The 20,331-nt window shown below is 40.7% G+C and overlaps 1 protein-coding gene across 3 annotated transcripts in view; it reads right to left on the minus strand.

The window, feature by feature from the left end:
- Positions 1-20,331, minus strand: part of FGD3 (FYVE, RhoGEF and PH domain containing 3) — a 151,154-nt gene that overhangs the window by 31,477 nt on the left and 99,346 nt on the right. For all 3 annotated transcript variants that reach the window (XM_084839993.1, XM_084839995.1, XM_084839994.1), the window contains 9 exons: positions 17,440-17,529; positions 15,113-15,249; positions 13,809-13,965; positions 10,445-10,583; positions 8,195-8,253; positions 4,736-4,882; positions 2,062-2,154; positions 912-991; positions 570-600 (listed from right to left, as the gene is read on the minus strand). In XM_084839993.1, the coding sequence (XP_084696119.1) occupies positions 570-600; positions 912-991; positions 2,062-2,154; positions 4,736-4,882; positions 8,195-8,253; positions 10,445-10,583; positions 13,809-13,965; positions 15,113-15,249; positions 17,440-17,529 (933 nt within the window). The remainder of the gene's footprint in view (positions 1-569; positions 601-911; positions 992-2,061; positions 2,155-4,735; positions 4,883-8,194; positions 8,254-10,444; positions 10,584-13,808; positions 13,966-15,112; positions 15,250-17,439; positions 17,530-20,331) is intronic.

The following is a 20,331-nucleotide window of genomic DNA, read 5'->3' on the forward strand; positions in this document are numbered from 1 at the left end:
AGCACCAGACAGGCTGCTTAACAAGATCAGCCTCGGATGGCCTTCTCTCCGTCCCATCAGCCAGGACAGCTAGACTGGTGGAGACGAGGGAGAGGGCCTTTTCTGTAGTGGCCCCCACTCTGTGGAACTCCCTCCCTAGGGAACTCCGTCATGCCCCCTCTTTAATGAGCTTCCGTCGTGCATTAAAAACGTGGCTGTTCAGGCAGGCATTTGTGGGGGGGTTAGGGTATTTTAGAAAATGTTTTTATTGTAGAATTTTATTGTTTTATTGTATGTTGTACATCGCCCAGAGTGGCTGGGTGACCAGCCAGATGGGCGATTAATAAATTAAATAATAAATAAATAAAATAAAATGTTGCTGATTTCAGTGTTGTTTTATAGTGCTTTGATTATCTTTCCATTATTGTATTTTATATTTTTATTGTAAGCTTCCCTGGGAAAGTTTTTGCAGAGTGGAGTAAAAGTGCTTGGAATAGCCTACATCCAACTTCATTTGCTCAGTAAAGAATACTGAAAATGAGTTCCATTCAAACAGGCAAAATTGTTCAGTAAAATATGATTATATTAACCTGAATCCATTCTTTCTTCTCTTCTTCTGTCCTATAAAATGAGAAAAAAAGACACGTTGGCTTTCTTTTCTGCAATTTCAATACAAAGACACACAGACAGTGACATTTTTAGTGCATGATTTCCAGCAGCAGTTTTAATAGCTGCAGTGTTATAAGCAAACATCACTTGGTTCTTGATCTCTATAGTAAATTATGAAAATTTATTATTGTTTGCTAGAATGTGATGTGCCACCCAATCTGAAGACAGCAGCTTTTAACTGCTATGTTGGAGGAACCCAGGTTGAAGAAGGTTAAATACTTCTTGTTCAAAATAAATACATACATGCAGAACAAATTCTGTACCTAGCTTGCAGTTCCAAGGATCTCTTTTTTCCTGTTATTGAGAATGTGTGGGCCGCATTTTGCTTGACAATTGCTTGGACCTAGAAAACCAAGTCAGTATTTTGGTATTTGTAAAAATTTAAATCTAGTTACTTGTATGAATTCCAGACAAATCCTTGCATCCTCAAAACGAACAGCAGCAAAAAGGTGAACCAATTACTAATTAATAACAACAACTAGGATCTCCTGTCTATGCTGCATTACTTTTACATTACTAACTGTGGCTTGGATCCAGACTTGCACCTCTGCGAAGAGAAGAACTCCTTGCATTCATGGAGGAAAATGGGATCCATCTGAGACTTCCTACTAGTCGAAAAGGCTGGGGGGTGTGGTTTTCTCCAATTCCACCTCTTCTGTGAAGCCTCCAGTGCCACCTCCCACACTGCGCAAGAGGGTTAATTCTCCAGAACAGCATGGGAGGTGGCACTGGGGACTTCAGGAGGAAGGAGAATCATAGAATATCGCTGCCATGCCCCCTTCCTCCAAATGCCAGCAGAACTCCACTGAGCACAAGCCTGGATCCAAACCAGTATCTCTGCTGACATATGAGCTACAAACAAGGCACTCCAACTGAGAGAGGCACAAGCAATTGCTAGAAGAGACTTAAATTCTAGACTGTGGGCCTGGAGAAGTGTATGGATATGGCCCCCACCATATTTCAATTTAGCCATGATGCAGACAGCTAAGCAGCTTTCCGCTGGCATCGAAGGTGCTGCAGTGTCAATATAGCTGCTGCCTGTGTCATTTTGCAGCCTTTCCCAAACTGGCACCCTCCAGATGCATTGGACTACAACTCCTATAAACCCTAGCCACCACAGGCACGATCCATGATGCTGTGGATGATGGGAGTTGTAGCCTGACACATCTGGAGGGTGCCAGGCAGGAGAAGACTACCTGAATGCATGCTATGCTACCACTTATTATTTCCTACAATTCTGCCTAGAACAGCACCAGCCTGTTCTGCCTGCCAGGTTGCCGGAGTTTTACTTTGCTTAAGCATTTGGGAATGGCCGAAGTGCTTGTTTTCCAGTGAAGGGACCTTCTGGGACAAGACTGACAAATCCTGGAGTAAACGCATATGAGCATAAAAGCAAGAAAACAAGATACAAACCTGTAATCCCGCAACATCGATCTTTTCTCGAACACTGAATTTCTGGCCTATCAGTCTCAGTTTTGGCACACAGTACAATATCATGCTGTTAAACTGCAGTTGACAGAAAAGTCTTTGTTATGAATGGTGTGTAGAAATCAGTTCAATATTTAGCCACAAGGTAAGGTGATTTACCCCTTATTATAAAGTTCAGTTAAGCTAAACATAGTACATTTCTTCAAGTGCTCTAGAACAGAGTGTGAGATTTGTTAGCAATATTTTTCTCACCATATGGGACATTTATCAGGACTTGACTTTTTCTAATGATAGTTCATGGAGAGATTGAGAAAAGCCCTGATTTGACTCTAAATCCTATGTATTTGGAGCCTATGGACTTACTCTCCCTTTTCAAGCTGGAATTCCCTCTTGACTTCACTGCAAACAGAATTATTGCATGTGCTTTTAGGACACATAAATCAGCATGCTCTCCTATGCTTTCCTTCATCACTGTAGGTATGTCATCCATATTTTCCCAACTCCCTTTAGGGCATGTCTGAATATCTAATTAAAAGCATCTTCCATTCTTAATTTAAAAAGAAATGATGGTTTAGAAGCACCCTGTCAAACAATTGTGCTGTCATGCCACTTATCTTCCACCACACTATCCACACATGTAAGGAGACTTGTTACTTCTGTTAGAGAGTAGGTATGGTAACCTGCCACTCCTCCCCACTACCCACACTTAAAGTTGTGACATCTCCCACCTGTGTCTCCTCCTGACTGCATTTATTTAAGGGAGGTTTATTTCCACATACTTGTGCACACACAGTCATGCCTTCCCACCAGCACAATGACTTGCAGAAGTGTGCACACAACTAATAAACTATTAAAAAGCTGTTTTCTTAATTGCATTAGATGACTGCAGTTAAGCAAGGGAAACAGAAGGGGCTGTGGAGAAAGATTTGACACTGATTAGTATATCTACAATGTACAATGCTATTTGTGCAAGAATGGTCTAAACCACGGGTCCCCAATGTGGTGCCCGCACCCACAAAGCTTTCCACTCCCTGCCCCCTCCAAACAATTATTTTTAATAAAAAATACTTGAACCATGTTAGAACAGGGCGAGGTTCTCCTTCCTGGTACTGAACCTGCTGCTGATCAGCAGTTAGGCAGGCAGGAAGAGAAGGAAAGAGTTGCTTCCTGGCCCTGCCCAATCTTCTTCTGCCCACACAGACTTTTCTCCTTTGATCTCTCTCTCTCCGCTCTCGGACTATAGTCTTGCTATTTCTCCCTCACTCCCAGCCTCTACCTTCACTATTTCTCTCCCCCCACACCTCTTCACCTTATTGTTCTCCTCCCTCCTAGCCTTGCTCTTTCTCTCACTATTCCCCCCTCCCTCCCAGTCTTTCTCCTCCTCTCCCCTCTTTATCTTGCTGTTTCTTACTATTCCCAGCCCCCAGCCTTGCTTTTTTGCTCTGCCTTCTCTTATTCACACACACACACACACACACACACACACACACAGCACCTTCTGGGGTGGGGACTCTGACTGCAGAGGAGAAAGTAGATCAGCAGGTAGGGAATGGAGTGGCTGGGCCTGAGGTCAAGGTAGGGAAAACTTTTTTCTTTCCTTTTGGGGCTGGGGGCATTTTCCTTTCACTTGGAGCAGGAGAAATTTGTGTGTGTGTGTGTGTGTATAGGATGAGAAGAGGTCTAATCAGAATAAATTCTCATTGAGTTCTACGTAAGCATGCACAGAACTGCAACCTTAAATGGATATTTTGTTGTGCTTCTGTGGGGTCAAATATGTGGATTGGCTTTGGCACTCCTCTGCTTCCACTCAGTTACTTCAGTGAATTACTTGTCTTTTGACTAACCAGGCACCCCCAGCAGTCATTATGTGCTTAGCCACATCCTCTATGGGAGCCATTTTGTGGTGGTGCCCACAGCAATTTCTCAAATGCCCAAAGGTGTCCATGGGTCCAAAAAGATTAGGGACCCCTGGTCTACACCACAATGGAAAAAGTGTACAAAAAATGTTTCCCAGCAGATATTTTACCTGTACTGAGTCTGTTTAGCGCTATGACAATAGGAAAAGCCTGGTAAATCAGTTACAGTCTCACAACAGAGTCAAACTATGTATGGACCTTGCATCCAGAGAACCATGTCAAAAGGTTACCAACTAATGGCTGGATGGGCCTGACCTTAGATTTCCAAAGTGCTGCCACTGGCATACACTGATTCTGGCAGTTAATGATCAATCTTCTGCTCAGGAAACTTGTGATTATCAACAATAATTTAGAAGATTATACTCCAGTTTGGGGACAATGAGTTAAATGTCTGTGGGCTATTTAGTAGCATATTCACCAAAGGTAGAGTAAGTAATATGAACTTGAGCACGCTCCGGGAGAGAGCGCAGGACAGGAAGGCCTGGCGTGCTATGGTCCATGGGGTCACGAAGAGTCGGACACGACTGAACGACTGAACAACAACAACAAGAGTAAGACCAAGCATGGGGGGAAAAACACCCCATCTAAGAGTAGTACAGTGACAGAAATAACATTTCTTTAAAAGGCTGCTTGTGTGAGAGGAGTGGAGGTGTGCCTGAATATAGAACAGATTGCCAGGTAGGACTGGCTGTGTGTCTACAAAGTAGGATAACACTTTACTCCAAAGAAATCAAATGACTCACCAGAAATAGATACCTATCCTGAGCTGTGCCATTTTTTGCTGATAGTTTCTGAATGTGCCCCTCTTTAATCAATTCATTGGCTGGATTAACAATATCCTCTTCTCCTCCAAGCCGCTCATATACTTCTAACAGTTTATGCATCTTTTCCTGCAAGCACAAAAGGAAATGCTAACTCAGCTACCAGCTAGTCTTTGTTTATTAATTTATAATTAAACCTCTGACAGAAAAACATAATATAGTTAATTCATGGGAAAAAATCATGTTAGTCATTGGATGATAATGATGATAATTATACAATATTTTTATATATCTCTTCTACCAGGAAGTATCCAGAGTGGCTTGTGAAAATGGAAAAGGCAGTAATACATCAAAGAAGAAACATATAGTACAATTATGTGGTTTTCCACCAACTTAAAAACAACCATGAAAAGAGCGTGCACTCGAGCAGTGTAAAATACTTCCTTCAGTACTCTTACTCTTTTGGTCAGCTCTTAGTAAAGCTGTACTACCATGCATTGCCAGAGAATCCCAAAATGTCCCCTATAACAGAGCAGTCAGCAAAAACTAACAAGGGAGCAGTAAGACAGGGTTTGTATGATCACGACAGCCACCTGTGGCTTATTTAAGCCACGGTGGATTGTGGTGTGTGCCACCTGCCATTTTGAATATCCAAGCTGTGGCAGGCACACACCATGGCTTGTCATGTTGTGCGAAACTGGGCATTGTGGGTTATGCGAGGGTTAACCACAGGTTATTCTAAGATTATCCAAGGGTTGTTTATAACCCACAACACAACCCTCGCATAACCCACAACACCCGGGTTCCACACAACATGACAAGCCATGATGTGCATTCACCGTGGCTTACATATTCAAAACGGCGGCTGGTGCACCTTGTGGATGAATTAATCCATGGTGCGCTGCCACGTCGTGCGAATAGGTCATCATGACTGCAGTGTAAAGAGTTGAAAGCTATAGGTGACACTCCATGGGGATCTGATGTCTACATTTAAATCTGAGTAAGCAGAGGCTCCCTTTATACATCCATGTTACAGCATAGGTCTGGGCATTCATTCGCACTGCATCCGTGAAATTTTTCCAGGCACTGAGTGGGGCAGCCCATGTTTGCACAGAGCTCAGTATCTGGCTATGAAACTAGGGGAGCTTCCAGCGAAAGAAACATTTATAGGTTGGAATTAAAGGTGCAGCTCATCTAAGAGCTGCTGCCGAAATCAGCAGTTACACATCCAGTCCCTCCCCCTCTGTAAATCTTCAACCATAAGTCTTCCTGCCCTAAGCTAAAAAGCCAAGAAAAACTCAAAACTACTAGTGTTTATATTTTCAAAGAGAAAACAGCCATTGTTTCTTTGACCCAAGGGGTCTTAGTGCAACCTAAAATCTGTTTTGTACTCTGCATGATCTAACCTAATTCAGGATCCAGTCCTACAAATGCTTAACTGGAAGCAAGTCCCACTGAACTTACTTCTAAGCAGACATACATAACATTGCCCTCTAACACTTCCTGCACTCCATTTTAACTGTCCACCTTGAGCTGTCCTATGCATGGCTACTCAGAAATAAGCCCCATTGAGTTCAGTGGGACTTACTTCCAGGTATGTGTATGCAGGATTATAGCCTGCTGATTAGGGGCTGCTGCTACAAAACAGCAGTCTTGCATTCAGTTCTTCCTTCTCTCTCACTCTCATAATACTTAACAGGGGAAATGTATGAAATGACATTGTTATATCGTGTGTTCATGCCCAGCAGCCAGTAATGTGCATCTTGACTGTTACAAACTACAAACTTCGGGACTTTCCTTTCACACACATTTTTCTCTTCCCCACAGTTTTGTTTTATGTGGTCAATATCCAGCTTGAGTTCTAGAGAATTTGTAAGCTTGTATGACTTTGAGATTTTTAGTTGGTCCATATAACACCAGTAGGTGTTACTCTACCTACTGTTACTTTTGAATTCAGTTTAACCTCAGGTATTTTCTGAGCACTGAACAGTTATTTTTTTTTTTATCAATTTGATATCAATCCGAATGTGGCTGCTCAACCAATTCCCTATGTTTTGGCCTACAACTCCCATAATCCCTAACAATGGGCTATGCTGGCTAGGGCTGGTGAGAGTTGTAGGCCAAAACGCCTGGAGGGTCACAAGTTCCCCACCCAGCCTAAAGGATCTTTAACATCAAACCCAGCCATGTGCTTTTCAGCACAGCCTAGCCTCAGTATTTCCCGAGTTTCTTCCTCAGCAGCCTGTTCCCTGATTTCAGCAAGGCTCTCTCTGTCCTTGCTCTGAACCATGTGCAGGAACACTCTCATCAAATCTATATGCCAGAGTGCAGGGCTTATTTCTGGATATAATTTACTTCCTGAAAAGCCTAGTCTACATAAATGTAAACACTGGATTTGTATCATTTTGGACTAGATAGGCCTTTGGTCTAATCCAGTATGGCTCTTATGTTCTTATGATGTTTCCTTTTGTTATTAATGGTACCTAATCCATTAGTACTACATTTCTTTACAACTTATAAGATCTCCAATTATAAACAAGCTGCCCTGAAAGATCCCTTCTTTATAGTAGACATATGGCTTTTAATTCGGGTTCATTTCACATTTTGCCTGGCAATATACATAGTGGGGGTCAACTTCAGAAACATATTCACTTGCCATCATGCAAATAAGCTTCATGATGAAGCATGCATTCCAAAAGATAATTTGTCTAATATCTAGGATAGATAACACCCCCCAAAGGGGTGTGAGGATCGCAGACAATGTCATGTGAGCACTTAGCTCATGTATGATCATATTGTCATGGTGGCATGTGAGAACACTGCCAAGGCACAGGCCTGCTCTCTACCATACATAGGACATTAACTGTAACACTGGGTCAAGTGCTTGAAGTGGCCAACTTAGGCTGCAATGCTGTACACACTTATCTAGAAGTAAGTTTCACTGAACCGAGTGGGACTTACTTCTGAGTAGCCATGCACAGGATTATGCAGTTAATGTGCAAGAACAATGGTTAAAGGTTCAGGTATGCCAAAACACTCAGAGTACAAGCCTATGCATATTTAGATGAAAAGAAGGTCCTACAGCTCCCATCATGCCCCAGCCAGTATGGCTTGCTAGGGAATGCTGGGAGTTGTAGGATGTTTTTCTACCTAAACATGCATAGGATTGCAACCTTATAGAAGAATGTCTGAGACTAGCCACATAAATCATTAATAGTAATAGGAAGCAGTGAGAGAAAGGGCCAAAATACACACATACACAAACAGATAATAAATATACAAAAGTACTGATTAATAGTTCAGCTTGATCTAAACCAGAAAGTTTCAGTCAGTATGAAAACTAACATTAAAGCACTATATGGTAATGATAAAGTCACTGGTTCAAATAAGCATCTCAGTTAATGGCTCAGATGACGATGATGTTACACAGTTTCTACTCACCATCTTTCGGATGGCTGCATTTGAATGGTTTGCTGCAGTAGAAATGAGCTCCAGTGATTCTGAAATACAGGCAGCAGCAGTTATACATTCTTAAGATTGCTATCAGTTCATAGTGCAGTTTTTATATCCCTGCTGTGAACAACTTGACTTCAGAATTACTGCCGCACACAAATGACTTTTGTATGGAGGAACGCTTTGCATCATATTCCTGTGCTTGTCAGGGTCAAGTGTGCATGGAAGAGTATTCCATTTAATATACCAAATATTTTTTTAAATAAACAACCTCTGGTAGGTGGTACACAATGGGGAACGAAGTAAGGAGAAGGAAGTTTTATATACTTAGATCTCAAGATCCATTAAATTGCTGAAAGCAGTAGAGCATGTTATACATGACCAAGTATTTTGCTCAGGCACAGCCTATAACTTTATACAACTTCCTATTTATGCTTGTAGGACAGGAATTTCTGTTCCTTAATTTGCAGTCAGGACTAATATAGGCTGTTCAGTGTTCAACCCCAGCCTTGCATTCCGCTCTGTAGCTTTACATTTCACTTCTCACCCTGAGCTTTTTTTTGGTTCCACGCTGTTCTGGAACATACTCATTAAGCTATGGTTTAGTGCTATGTGGATAAGCCTGAACACGCCTGAGTGAAGCAATAGGGTTGTATGCTCCCCCTGCCCCTGCCCAGAGAAGGACTTTGGTAGAGTTTACTCTCACTTCTAAGGAAAGCTGGTTTATTGTTATATACAAACCAGAGATTGTGGTTTAAAACAGTTTCTAAACAAGCCAACTTTAAACCATGAGCTGTTTAACTGGCTTGTTTAACTAACCAGAGCTTGTTTTAAACCATGATCTCTGGTTTGTACATAATGACAAGCTGGCTTTCAAGGAAAGTGAAACTAAACTCTGCCAAAGTCCTCCTCCTGGCTGCATGGGAGGAGAGTGGGGAGCACGCAAGCCTGATGCTTTGCTCAGGGTCATTCAAGTTTGTTTATGTAGCATCAAACCATGGTTTAGCATTACGTGCAAACCAGCCCTTTTTGAAGCTGCCTCTAGGATCAGTGTAACACATCTCAGTCGTCCTCTGCCTGAACTTCGGTTTGCAGAAGGAAAACTGCAATGGACATGAAGCCTTGTTAGAGTTTGTGTAAATTAGTCATATAAGTCAGACCAGTCAGACTGAGCAAGTGACAGGGTGCGGTGGAAGCCTTGCTTCTGTGTTCCATCACATCTGTAATCTAATTTTTGAAAGGGGTGGGGAACGCATGAATTAGCTTGTAAACTTTTGTACAGCAAAAATATTTTACCTAATTCCTAGCAGAAAAAAACACATTTTACTACCTACAAGGACATCTTCCCAGTACTTCTCCACAAATCTATTTAAGGTTTTAATCCCACCCAAAAAGCTTTCCCTTCTCTCACAAAAGTTGGGTGGGAAACAGCTTTGTTCCTTGAGCTAGGGATGGGTGAGAAATTAACTGGTTCCACATTTTTATGGGAGATTACCCAATGTGCATCTCCCAGAAACAAAGATGGACTCAAATGCAATTTATGGTTGGAAAGCTATAGATTTCCGTGTTTGTGATGTTTTGAAAAACAAAATACAATGTACACTGAAAAAATGTGTAAATTTGAAAAATGCGCAAAAACACGCATTAGCATCCATACAAAAACACGTACATTAGAAAAATATGCACACAAAATGTGCATGTTTTGAAAAATGCACAGAAAAATATATACAAATTTCTGTGCAAAGAAAAAAAGGGTGGGGCTCACAAGCTGATGTAGAACTGGGATGGAACAAGCCTAGTGTGGAGAAAAATGAAAACCTGAACAAGATTGAAGCTGAGAGATTTGCCGATCTGTACCATGAGCAGCTGAAATTTCAGCCTGCAAGTTCAGTGTCAGCATGCTAATTCAACCAATTGGAATTACAGGCTTCACTACCACAAAAACAATAGAATATAGATGCAAGGAGCTATCATGGACCTGTGTTATGTATATGCTAAGTGCTGTATATTAACTAAAATAAATTAGAAGACCCTGCCCTTGGTTTTACCAGCCTACAATCCAAATCAATCCATATCTTCTTTTGGGAGGATCAAATTATGGCAAAAGAGGGAAGGGTTTTATTTTTAAAGGCTTTAAAACATGTAACGTATTTCATGGGTAGTCTCCATTCACTCTTGAATGGAACTTAACAGAATAAGCTGGTCATTCCTAACCATATGGCTGAAAATTGTACATACTTTCAGCATCTTTCCTGTCTGGTGACTCTCCGGGAAGTTTTTTAAGATAATCCTTCAAGAGAAGCTCATAGCGTGGAATTCTCTGTACAGGTTCCAGCATGTGATGTTGTAGTGTCAGGTTCCCACATATTTCTTGTTTCTGTAATCCAGAAAAGATATATTGTTCTGGCTGATATTTTTTTTTAAACTGTTATATATCTGTATTTAATGAAGCAGATGTGGCTGGTCTTTAAATCTGCAAAACTGATTAGGGCTGGAAACAGATGTTCTTGGTAGATCAATATGCTTCAGTAACCCAGGCTTAAAAAAAAAAAAAATCTCATGAAGATGATAGCAATCATTGCAAGGTAAAGACAGAATCAAGCAAAATATCCTATGGGATGCTTTAGATGTACTAATGCCAAAATAAAAGAGCAAGGGAGGTGAAAGAGCATTTAATTTAATATGTCACTTTGAAACTAGGCCCAAAGTCATAATCAGCTTCTCTCTTACTGATACCCTAAGTTCAACCTAGACACTGTATGGTACAGCAGTCCGACCTCACCTCTCCTAGCCAATTCACATTCCTTTCATGTTCCCTAGAACAATGCAGGCAGAAATAACTTCTTCGTATTTTATTTATCACAAGGCAAAACAAATAACCAAAGGTCTATAAGGTACTTCTAGACAGACACAGTGGTGCAGCTGGGGTAGGACCTTGGGACCGAAGTCCAGGGCCCTTCAGCAGAGAACACCAGAGAATACCAGGTGATGAGGACACCAGGGTAGCAGAACTGCATTTGCCACTGTATTCCTGTAGTCATGATGGTGCTATGATTGAAGTGAGTTTAAAATGCAAAACTGCAGATTCCAAGAGCATTTCTTTTATCCGGCCTGGCAAACATTTTAATATATCAGGAAAGTAGAAGCAGTTGTAAAGCATAGAATGGCTGTTGGGGGGAAGAGAAAAGACAGTGTACTTCTCAACTGAAGTCATACACAAGGCTGTCTAAAGGGAGGAAGGGGGATAAGACCATTAAGTAGTAGCCAATGTTAGTCTTATGAACAGCAGATCCACTTAAATGAATGGGTCTTACATTAGGCACAATTGGGTTACTCTGCATAGGACTAATATTGGATACTACCCATTAAGTTGAGGGTCTAAAATTATCTAGCTGCACCACTGGGCAGACATTAATAAATGCAATGAGCATCTCGAAAAAAACCCTCAAGTTTAATTTTAACCATCTTGTGGTATATGACATTAGGACAGCATAGAAGTCCCCACAAGCAATAGCTATGTTATGTATTTTAACAAACTGAGATAATGAAAATTTCATTGCTTTGTATTAAACTTAAGAAATGTTTACATCAGAATGCAAGGCTTAATTGTTTCATTATATTCTAATTTAATTATCATCAACCTGCAACAAGGAACTCGGTGCATCTGGCAACCATTAGGATAACATTTGGACACTTGACTGCAACAGTGGACTTGCATAATAAGTTAATCAATACTCGTGATTCATGATGCATTTTTCATGTATTGATACAATCTTAAGAGTAATTACCAATGCCCTTATTACAAATACACCACACAAAACATCTCAAGAGTCCTGCATGGAATCTTAGACATTAGCAATAACCAATGAATGATAGTCCATTTGTGCATGAATGTGCCATTTTTAAATTGTACTCTCCACACAGTAAGGTGAAAGGTCAAAAGAAATGACATTTCTCTCCTGGAAATTCATTTCCTATTAATCATGATGCACAGACTGCAATGCAATCTGGGGCTAAACTATGGTAAGGTTCCTAGATTTCATGGCATACTAAAATAAGTTAGACAAAACCGCAAATCTGTTTTGTTTAACCCACCTTTGGACAATCGTACATTCCACATAGAGCTCTCTGAACTGCTTTGTAGTAAACAAGTGGAGGAGTACCCTTAATGACAGCTGTGGTCCATAGTCAGTGCCAGGGTGCTTGTTCAGATATCAGTGGGGTGGAAAGAGATTTCAGTAGCTGATTGGACGTCCCCCAACTTGGGAGGCTTCCAATTATCCAATGCAGGGTGGGAGGAACCGCAGAAAAGATCTTCACCTCCCTATCCTCCCACCCTGCATTTTTTGCTAGATGGACTTTTTTGACAGTCTAGCTGGGGCGCTTCAGAGGGAGAGGTCTCAGGATCGCTTGACTGGCCTCTCCAGTCTTTTCCCCTCCCCACCCACTGAAACACACACTTTCCCCCCGCTCTGAAGTTGTTTTTCCAACCTTGGAGTGCAGCTGGCATGGGTTTTTTCCACACTGGCTTCAAGGGGTCATGGGAGAGGGGTCAGATCACCGACTCCCCCTTCTGAGTTCAGAACGCCATCTCCAGCCTCAGAGGGGGAAATCCCCAGTATCCTATGGGCCCTCAGACAATGTCTAGAGGCCATAGGATTGCTTCCTAAGAGGCATGATTCAACAAGGTCCACAGACACACTTCTGGATGCATTCAAAATTCAGTTATGAAACCCACCCAATGTATTTTAAGATCTTTTGTTGCCATTTCAATTTTATCAGTTTTAAACTTTACAACAATATTATTAACACAGGACAAAAAAGGAATTTCCTTTTTTGATGTAAAATCTTTTCTGATATAAATACCTACTACATAAACCTCCTCCTCCTGTATGAACCTAGCCATAGGTGCTGTTGTATAGGCCCATGTCCAAAAGAGGGTTAGCTATGTGGAGGTGCAGGACAGGGCCTTTTCTGTGGCAGCATCCTGGTTATGGAATTCCTTCCCGAAGGAAATCAGAATAGCCCCATTCTCTGATGGTTTCAAGGCAGGCAAAAAAATTTTTTTATTTAATCTACCTGGCTTTTAATGGTTTTTTACTTTGAGATGAAAGGTTTTAACTCTGCTCTCCTTGGTATTAATAAAAAGGTAAAGGTAAAGGTGTCCCCAACCAGTCGTGTCCGACTCTAGGGTGTGGTGCTCATCTCCATTTCTAAGCCAAAGAGCCAGCGTTGTCCAAAGACGCTTCCGTGGTCATGTGGCCGGCATGACTGAACACCCAGGTGCACGGAACGCTGTTACCTTTCCCGCAGAAGCGGTACCTATTTATCTACTTGCAATTTCTTGCTTTCGAACTGCTAGGTTGGCAGAAGCTAGGACTGAAGACAGCTCACTCCGTCACATGATACTTGGGTCTCGAACTGCTATCCTGCCGACCTTCCAGTCTGCAGTTCAGCGTCTTAACCACTAAGCCACCGCGGCCCATTTGGTATTAATAGTCTGTTTTAATTATGTGATTTTAAATTGTGGCTTTTGTTTTGTGAATCACCTTGTTAGGGCCAAAAGATGGTATAGAAAGGGTTTTTAACTAACTAAATATACCTGTATGTTTTGAATGACATCTTTAAAAGGAGTTGATCTCTGTATCCATGTGTTCACCATGTCCATTGCTCTATCAAAATTCTTTACATATTCTCCATACATCTTCAGAAATGGAGCAAGTTTTTGAAGGATATCACCTAGCCTTGGGTTTGTATTCCTGTAGAAAGTACCAAACACATTTAAAGACATAAACATGGAAACTGGAAGGCCACACTAATTGGGAACAACAATCTTGGTTGGATCCAAACCTCAGTTTTTGCAAAGATGAAGTTTGGATCTAACTTCCATCCATGGAAGGCTTTTTATCCATCAGAGGGAACCTGCTGAAAGAAGGTGGATGGTGACTTCTGCTGCTCCTCCTGCAACTTCCAATGCCACCTCCAACACTGCCCTAAAGGATCTCCCAACAGGAAGGGAGAATCGGGAAAAGTTGCCTCCTCTTTTCTGCCAGCGGAAGTGAAGTCTGGATCCAAGACATTTCCATACAGTCAGCTATAATTACTTTTCGTATACTACAGAAATCAATCTGGTGTATATGTTAGGGGTAATGTGAGTTGAATGGTTAATGTGTGTAACAACCAGCCATTGTGCATATTCACCACACTTCATGGAGAAGGTGCATATAGTCCATTCATGAAAAGAAATTGTGCACATTCTCTGGCCATTATGCATAATTCCCAGCAGGCCTTGGATAATGTGCATATATCAACTGTATTGTTTTGGTTGTTATTTTATTGTTGTTTTGGGCTTCTTATGGTTGTAAACAACCTGAAGGCTTCTGCCAGTTGGGCAGTATTTAAGTCTAATTAATTAACGGATAAATATTAGCAGATATATGTATGTTTATGGATCCAGTTCTGACCAGGGATTCTGTCCAAAGTTGTGTGTCCTAGAATGGGTAATGGAACTTTTACAATGGTGAGCCAAGTCCACATATGCAGTGGAGATACAAACCTGGAACTAGGCCCAACACTGAAGACAATGAGTAAGACGAATGTCCTGCAGAGGCTTGTACTGTATTACTGCCAGGGTGTGTGTGTGTTAATAAATGCGATTGTTTCAGACCTACTACTGGAAAGCCAACTGAGACATTACTTCAGTCTTAAGAGATAATACAAAGTGAAGACATGGAACACTCTAGCATAAAATAAAGACATGGAACTCTCAAACCTAAAGATGTTACATACAAATACATTCAGCTAGTCTATTAAAGTTACATCTAGCATATTCCGGAAGCGGACATTTTTCATTACTAAAAAGTTCTAAACATGGAAACATTTGTTTGTAACCCTTCATTTACCCACCACTCATCTGTAATCCTTGTTTTGAGCTCAGGCAGGAGAAACTGTTCGTGGAAGCGATAGATAGAAGAAATATTTGAAAATATTCCTGTTACCACTTCAGGTGGAATCCCAGCCTCGTACAATTTAGTGCAAAAAACCTAAAAATCAGAAAAACAAAAACATAATCCCACAAACATCAGAAACAAAAGTATATGATTTATACTAATTTAGAGCAACTGGATTTTGACAGATAACTCACTGTTGTCTACAGAATATGTATTTTTGGAATATTTTACTAATACATATTCAAGAGAAATGTGTAGTTTGTTAGGATTCCTCTGTCAAATGCAAACAAACACACACACACACCCCTTTGCAATAAATGCTTTGCCACCTGCTTAATTTCAAAGAGACATTTTGGCCATTTAGATGTGCTTTTAGGTGTGCTTTTCCTCAACACTGCTTAATACAGCACTTCAAATATAAATCAAAATTAAAAGCGCGTTACAGGTATTTTCAAATATGTTTCATAAATAATTTTCTGATACATAAAAAACAAGTGAATGCCAAGGAAAAGTTTCTTTACAATGTGCATCAATGATATTTTCCCTACTTCAACACTGGACATCACACAACTGGTTCAAGGACAACAGACATTTCAGTTAGCTATTACAGACAAATCTGACTGAGGAACAAAATAACTACCATCATTTCTATTGACATACTTTGTTCAAAATGAAGTGATCTAGTGGAGAAACAGGAAACACCACAATTTAACAAATCCATCATGAGATTTCTATGGACAGTGATTGTTTTATTACAAGTTTAGCAAGGTTGATATCCTATGGAACATTATATCTGTTATCTTGGAGTTAATAACAACAATTAGCATTTTTGCAGTGTCTTGGAGCACTCAAAGGTCTTCAGAACTATTATTAATCTTTACAGTAACCCTGTAAGCTCTCCAAAGCCTATCCATGTCTCTAATAAACATTAATCTATACTCTCCCCACTTAGCAGACAGTCATTGTTTACTTGCAAATGGGTAGAAAAGTCCTCTAGAAAAGACAGAACCAATTCACACATGCATGTACATGCTTGATTCACAGCTGATTCACAATGACCAGCCTCCATTGGGTTGTGTTTGGGTTGATGTCAAGTGATATGAAAGGTCTCTATGTCCTCCTATGAAACAGTGACAGCTGTTTCACACCTGCAAGATATCACCTGGGATTGTGATTTCTGAGGTATAAACATCAATGTGTGAATTCAATCAGGATCCCCACTTGTTTTCTCTGTTCCATTCTACCTTCTTAATAATACTGGGAAGTCCAACATAGGATATGGAAGTGGGGATATTTTACAAGAGAATGTCTGGAATGTGCTATCAAAATCTGGCCGGAACTTAAGTCTTTTCAGGTTTAACAATCTGTGATTTATTATAGAATTCATGAAGAAGTTCTGTGGTGACTGCTTTGTCCCCCAGGGTTCTTCCAAACCTTATCTGACAGAGCTGAAATAATTTAAAGTAAAAGGGCTGAAGTAATAGGGAAAGCCAACATGAAGAGTCATGTGGTTGAGTAAACATCACTCCAATAGGATAGAGAGAAGATACACATCATTAAAAAAGGAGAAGCACATTTCTGAGCATTGCTTGGGCTTCTAGTTGCAGTTCTACTGCAGTTGAGAATCTTTGAATCATACAGCAGGAGGAAAAGGGGAAACCCTCAAAAGCTTCGCAAAATTGGATTTCGCCCCCTGGCTGAAAGACGTTGAACAACCTTGCCTTAGTTGTGGGTTCTTTCTGAAATCACTGGCATTGGGTTGCCCTAGAAAGGAACACATTCCCAGCAGAAGTTCAGTGGAACACTGACAGCTCATTCAGTAATGGGCAAACTTATGTTGGCCAATGTGGGAAGAGCCATAGCCTAACGGAATGTTTTTGTTGTAGCAGTCTACCTGGTGTGAGGATGCAACTGGAAATGGTGAGGCTGTAACTGGGTTGGCTTGTTTCATGCAAAGTGAACCATCAGAGGGGACTGCTGTAGACAAATGCAATCACTCTGGAAAGGCAGCTACCATTAGAATGGTGGAAACTGGCCTGGCAGACTGTTGTTAACCAGTCACAAAAATGATTGCATGAGACTGATTGCAAGCCTTTAGGATGAGGGAGAATACAAATAATATATAAAAATGTTTGAATGAGACTGATTGCAAGCCTTTAGGATGAGGGAGAATACAAATAATATATAAAAATGTTTGAATGAGACTGATTGCAAGCCTTTAGGATGAGGCAGAATACAAATAATATATTTCAGAAAAGCAAAATGTAGTAGAAGCAGACTTACCTGATCTAGAAGATGAAGTCTCTTAACATAAGCTTCTTCTGTATGAAGAAGCTCATTTGCAATGTTAAACAGCTTTTGGGGCTCTGAGCACTGCAACAATACCAAAAATGCAAAACCTATTTTAAATAAACATTCCAAGTACCAAGGAAATAAAGAATCCTTTTCATACTATTTCCTTGCAATAGCTGAAATGTGATCTCCAGCGAAGAGAGCTCCTCCATTTCATTCAGCTGGTTCATCCAAATGATTATGTAGTGAGTATGTTTCACTGTATTTCTAATAACAAATGTTTACAGTTCAGCCTCTTATAGTGGGGCTTACAACCAGCTAATCTGTATATTTAGCAAATTCCAACTACATAATTCCCTCCAAGGCATTATTCAAGTACATTGTAGTGCTTGCTTTATTCCAGTGAGAGGGGGAAAGGGAAAGCTGTTCCATGCACATGTCCAAACTCAACACAGGAGGTTTGAGCATCGCTGCTCCTTCAGAAAAAACAACAACAAGCAAACAAAAAGGGAAATGAAAACGTGTTTAGGGACAAAGACAAATTAGCTAACATAATGCAATATTTCATAGGCAATAGTTATTAAATGTTTTATGTGAAGTGAAAAAGTTAAAAAGTATGCTTTAAATCTAATGCTGCATGAGCATTCTTTCATTTATGTGACAGGACCTCCTTTGTTTTCCACCCCACCGCAGCCTCAGAGGTGAGTGGGGGGCTGCAGGACAGAGGAGGAAACCATTCTGCCAGTGGTTTCCATTCTGCTGGTGGATGGCCAGGTTTGGACACACACACACACACACACGGACACATGGGTTAAAGTATACTAGAGGATAAACCACATAAATTCCAACTTCTTAGTTCATCTACAGCGGGGGTGGACAAGTTTGGGTGCTCCAGGGGCCATTTTCCCCTCCCAAACCCCTCTATGGGCCACACCTCCCCTGCCCTACAGCACTAGAAAAAAAATGTTTTTAATAAAAATAAATTTTAAACCACAGCATCCAGAGCAGTTACGGAGCACCCAAAGGGCCAAAAAAAGCTTCAAAATGACTGCTCCAGACACCATTTTGTTATTTTTGTTACAATTCTGGGGTGACGAGGCGGGGGGGGGGGGCTACATGGGGCTGCTTGCAGACAGCAGGTCACACATTGCCCAGCCCTGATATACACAAAGCTCATTTCCAAAAGCTCATGTCATAACAGACCAGGCAGGTACCAGTGTGGTGGAGGCATAAAAAAAAAAACCTCCATGGGAAGCATGTTGTCTACTCCTGCTATAAGCAAACAAAGCTATTGCTATATGCAGTTGTCAACTTTTTTTTTAAAGGCTCCAAAATGCTGGGCTAGGAATGCTAGATAATAAAAAAAAAATCTATCCTTTGCAACACAGTCTAATGTATTACAAAACTTCCTTGATTATTTCTGATCTCAGTAAATCTGGTGCAAAACTCTAACTGATGGCTCTGGAACTAAACCTAAAGAGTTTGAGGTCTCTGTTACGTCAAATTAAGACAGCCTGCACTGGCTAAGCACTCTATATCACATGCCAAGCACATCTGATCAAAAGCTGATGGTCAAAGCAGAGCATCATACTTGAGAGGAACAAGGATCTGAAACAGGCTTAAGTTCCCAGCCCATAACCTCATCTCTGCCCATCATAATTCAGGGTTTATGTAAGAACATTCACAACTACTTGTTCTATATTGTTTTCTTCCCAAGATATGGTGCTGCTTGCCAGCAGGTAGAGGAGAGAACAAAGGAATTCAAGAACAAGCGTGTCTGTGGCCAATTCAGACAAACATGCTATTTACATATGAATTGCAATTAAAGCCTGTTAGCTTTACCAAGCAATGATAGCTTGGTCACATCACAACTCATGACAAGATATGTTTTTCATCTCCTAATGACAACATCCTTCAATGGGAAGAAAGCGTTCATGTGAGGAAGTAATTCATCTCTATATGAAATGACTAGGCCTCTGTCACTCACCCACTCACACCACTTGGTACCGATGTAGAATATTATCATATCTTTCCTCACCGCCCACACCCACATAACTGAATTGTTAATAAAAAGCTAATTAAACAAAATGGCATGAGATAGTTGAACTCAGACACAGTCAGGCATGCTGTTGTAAAACCGTTAAAATTAATGACCCTAGCCTGCCTTTAATGCCATTTCTTCTTTCAGAAGCATCAAGGCTAACATGTCTCATAACATATCAGCAGCTCAGAGAGGGAGAGACATTATCAAATCTAATAAGCTCGTTCTTGTCAGGTTTCATTGGATAAAAGATAGGTAAGACCCCCAATTATTCAGTCATGTATTCACATTCCAACAAATACGCAATGACAGTGATGTGGTAAAGCATGAGAGAAGACTCCCAAGGGGAGTAATGTGACATGGGGCATTTAAACTTACTAGAGTTCTACAAAATCTGTTGCAAGGAAACACCAGTTCATGTCCACTTTCCCGAAAGGCACTAAGTATGACCAGAGAAGATGCTTGGGCAACTGGCTTCTTCTAGCCTCGCTTCACGGCTGGTTTTGGAGCACTTATAAGAAACATATGCGCCACTCCCTACCACAGAGTATTGGGTCATGAAAAAAACGTTTTCACAAAAACTTGTACCTGGGCAGGTTTAAACGAACAAGGAGATACAGGCACCACCTATAGGACTGAATGGGAATGTTCTTACTTTGAGGAATATTTTCTTTAAAAGTCAGCAAGCAAGACTGGTATCTGTTTCCTTTTCTCCTTCTAAACACACACACATACACACACACGATTATCCATTTTCTCATTAAGTTTCATATATTTTTGTATAATAGAATGCACAGGGATTAAGTGTGCCAAATAAATAATAAATAATTTAATTAAGTTGG

The sequence above is a fragment of the Heloderma suspectum genome, chromosome 2, assembly GCF_057233095.1.
Source record: "Heloderma suspectum isolate Gila_16-S chromosome 2, 16-S_ref, whole genome shotgun sequence".
Lineage (NCBI taxonomy): Eukaryota > Metazoa > Chordata > Lepidosauria > Squamata > Helodermatidae > Heloderma > Heloderma suspectum.